Consider the following 4,111-nt stretch of genomic DNA (forward strand, 5'->3'; position numbering starts at 1 on the left):
AACCCCCGCCAGCTGAAGTCCTCTTCTCAGGCGCGGCCACGTTGCTGATCTGCAAGGGCAGGCTTCTGTTTCTGTGAGTGACGTCCTGCACGTTGTATGTGCAGGATGTCAGACTAACAGAAACAGAAGCCTGCCCTTGCAGATCAGCAACGCGGCTGTGCTTGAGAACAGGACTTCGGCTGGTGGGGGTTGGGGATACCCGCCAGCAAAGGTACCCAACAGCGGTGGCGGGGGAGGGTTGGCAGCGGTGGGGGGAAGAGGGGGTCGAAAGGGTTAGCGTGGGGGAATCAAAGGTGGTGGTAGTGGCGGGGGGGGGGGGGGTCAAAATTGCGATGGGGGTTAAAAATGGTGGTGGTGGGGTCAGTGGTGCCGGGGGGGGGGGGGGCTAAAATGTGCCTCCTCATCTCGGGCTCTGGACCCCCCTCCCGCTGAAGTCTGGCTACACCCCTGGTTCTTATATCCTCCCCCCATGCACCAGCAACTTTTCCTTTTTCTTCCTTTCTTCTGTTCTCTGCCCCCCCCCCCCCCCCAGCTAGCAACACTCTGTCTTTTCCTTCTCTCCTGTCCTCCTTCCTAGGGGTCCAGCAAGTGTTCCTCTCTCTTCCGTATTCCCCTTGGAGGTCCAACACCTCTTCTTCTTCCTTCTTTGTGCCAGCATCTATTTCTCTACTCCTCTTCCACACACACTCTCTCTCTTCCTTGTCTTACTTCTGCAACTCAGTATCTCTCTCACTTTCTCCCCCTCCCCCACCACTCCCATGGTCCTCCAAACTTCTTTCTGCCTAAAGCACTGAAGAGACTCTGCTTCCTGCTGGCCCAGCATCTTTCCTGTGCCTTGCCATGCCCCCAGAAACCGGAGGTAACATCAGAGGGCACACAGCAGAAGAAAGGCCCCATACTAGCTAGAGGTTGTGGAGCAGCACTACCAGCACAAGTAAATTTGGAGGATCATGGGGGCAGGAGAGGAGAAAGTGACATGCTGGGTCACAGGTGCAGGGGAAGGAAAAACTAAAGATGCCAGATTGCTGTGGGAACAGGAGCTCATGGCACGAAAGCATGTGAGTTGGAGAAGAAGTCTGAATGTGTGTGTCACATGCTGAATGTGTGCGACTAGGCATGTCTGTGGTTACAAATGCAATGGTCCCCTCGGGACCAATGAAGTACAGGTACCATGAGCAATAACTGAGATGTGGATGAACAAGACACAGGCCAAGATGGACTGTTGTATCAGACCAATTTAGGCCAGTGTGCATACAGTGCTGCTAACCAGGGACAAAGGCTCAAAAAATATCTCATGGAAAGTCCCAGGCCTCATGATCACACAAAGGACAATAAAGAAAGGCCTATTCAGTGTCTTTGGGCAAACAACATGTCCTTAGAAAGTCCATAATGCAGTAAATTAGGAATCCATGACAGGATGGTTTTGATACAGTCATAGTTTGATTGATAGGCCTCAGTTAAGCTAATGTAGGCCTTATGCATACAGACAGGTAAGGGAAGCTTATATTCCTACAGAACACACTATGAGTCTCCCAAAGCCATACCCCCAAACCCATAATTACTCCCTAACCCTCCCAAATCCATACACTAACAATCCCGAACTTTCCCCAGCACCTATGAAGCCATATCCCAACTCTACTGAACAGTGCCCGACACCCCTGAACATACCCTGAGACTCTCAAAGCCATAACTGACACCCTAAACACTCCCCAACACTCCCAATGGCATACCCCATGCCACCGACTGACCCTGATACCATAGTACTGTGAGAGTACTGCTAGGAGGCTATTTTACCCTAGTGTTACACATGTCCATCTAGTGACTCATGATTACTCAAAATATAATACTTACCTTGTAAACCCTTTGACTGCTGTGAAGAATTGTTTCCATGCTTTCACCAAGGCTGCTTTTACCTCTTTGTTCCTCAAGCTATAAATCAGGGGGTTTAACATGGGGATCAGCACTGAATAAAAGACTGAAATGACTCTGTCCTTCTCCACAGAGTAACTCGAAGCAGGTCGTATATACATGAAAAAAATGGTACCATAGAAAATCAACACAGCAGTGAAGTGGGAGGCACAGGTGTTAAATGCTTTGTGTCTTCCTTCAGCAGAGCGAATCCTCAAGATATTGGATATAATACAGGTGTAAGAGACTAAGATGGCCAGAAAGGTTGATGTACAGTTGAATCCACCAAAAATAAACATTTGAAGTTCACAGACAGAGGTGTCTGAGCAAGTAAGAGCCAAGAGTGGAGGAACATCACAGAAATAGTGATTAATTACATTGGGCCCACAGTAGGATAAGTGGAAAATACAAACTATATGTATTAGAGTAATACAAAAGCCACACACATAAGCTGCACTCAGCATCTGAATGCACAGTCTCCTGCTCATAATGACTGGATAAAGCAATGGATTACAGATTGCCACATATCGATCATATGCCATCACTGCCAGTAGAAAACATTCTGTGGTAGCAAAACATCCATAAAAATACATTTGCACAGCACAACCAAGGAAGGAGATGATTTTCTGCTCTGCCAGGAGAGTTTGCAGGGCTTTGGGGGTGACAGCTGAAGAAGAACACATATCTACAAATGACAAGTGAAAGAGGAAAAAGTACATTGGGGTCTGCAGGCGCACATCCAAGCTAGTTACAAGAATGATACCGATATTGCCCAGCAGGGTAATAATATAGATCAGAAGGAAGAGCACAAAGAGTGGAATCTGGAGATTTGGATCACAACTGAGACCAAGAAGAATGAATTCAGTCACTGACGTCTGGTTCCTGCCTTCCATTTATTCTTCTGAATGTCTCTGTTGGTAAGAAACAATCAGTTTAGAACTAAGTTTATGTAATGATTTTATGTTTCTAACTTTGCTGCAGAAAAGAAGAGTGTCATAATTAAAGCAGTTTATTTTCATTTTCAGTGCAAGGAGTTATAAAAGAAGCAGTCTATATAAAAGTTTATATAAACTTTTTGCAGATGTAAAAAACAGTTATATATGTAACATGGTAATATAGTAGATGACAGCAGCTAAATTTGTGAACAGTCCATCCAGTCTGCCCAAATAAACTCATAGCATAAGGTATGATGTGATACTACATATGCATACTTGATCTTGATTTGTCCTTGCCATTTTCATGGCACAGATTTTAGATGTCTGCCTAGCACTGGCCTTATTCTCCAACTACTGAAGCTCTCATCTAAGCCCCACTCCATCCCATGCAAATCTGTCCAGCCACAATCAGGGCACAAACCATAGAAGTCTGTCCAGTACTGGTTTTGCTTCTAAATAACTGGACTTGCCATCTCAAGACTGCTAAGTTTGTTTGCTTCCGTTCTTTGCATAGAGGATTCCTTTGTGTTTATCCCATGCATTTTTGAGTTCTATTACTGTTTCCATCTCCACCACCTCCCATGGGAGGGCATTCCAGGTATCTACATCCCTCTCCATAAAAACGTACTTCACTGATGATTCATTAGCCTTTAGCGGGTGTAGTTATTTATTTATTTGTTAAATTTGTATCCCACACTTTCCCACCTTTTTGTAGGCTCAATGTGGCTTACATAGTACTGAAAAGGTGACCGCCAATTATGGTATGAACAAATACAAAGTGATGTTGTGGTCGAATAAAGTTCACGTGTAACAAACACCTTGGGGAATCATAGGGAGGAAGAGTTAAGTTATGTCCAGTACAAGCTTTGGCTTCATTGTGTTGAAGGGTTCAGGCATTTAAGTTGAACAGGTTAGTTTTTAGTGATTTACGGAAGTTTAGGTGGTCATACATTGTTTTCACAGTGTGTGGTAATGCGTTCCATAGTTGTGTGCTTATATAGGAAAAGCTGGATGCATAAGTAGATTTGTATTTGAGTCCTTTGCAGCTTGGGTAATGGAGATTTAGGTATGTTCGTGCTGATCCTGTTGCGTTTCTGGTTGGTAGGCCTATGAGGTCTGTCATGTATCCCGGGGCTTCGCCGTAGATGATTTTATGAATCAGGGTGCAGATTTTGAACGCAATACATTCTTTGATTGGGAGCCAGTGCAGTTTTTCTCGTTATCAATGTGGACTCCAATTAATGTGGTATCTTACCACTTACTCATAA

General features: G+C 44.9%; 1 protein-coding gene across 1 annotated transcript; it reads right to left on the reverse strand.

Moving 5' to 3' along the window:
* Positions 1-1,847: 1,847 nt before the first annotated feature.
* LOC115460638 (olfactory receptor 1020-like) lies at positions 1,848-2,801 on the reverse strand. The gene has a single exon (XM_030190409.1). It carries the CDS (start codon positions 2,799-2,801, stop codon positions 1,848-1,850), a length of 954 nt encoding a protein of 317 aa, XP_030046269.1.
* Positions 2,802-4,111: the final 1,310 nt, after the last annotated feature.

Source organism: Microcaecilia unicolor, chromosome 1, assembly GCF_901765095.1.
Source record: "Microcaecilia unicolor chromosome 1, aMicUni1.1, whole genome shotgun sequence".
In the NCBI taxonomy this organism is placed as follows: Eukaryota; Metazoa; Chordata; class Amphibia; order Gymnophiona; family Siphonopidae; genus Microcaecilia; species Microcaecilia unicolor.

What these genes read in the sequence shown, in the direction of transcription:
- LOC115460638 (XM_030190409.1), bottom strand. Translation starts at nt 2,801, where the DNA reads ATGGAAGGCAGGAACCAGACGTCAGTGACTGAATTCATTCTTCTTGGT.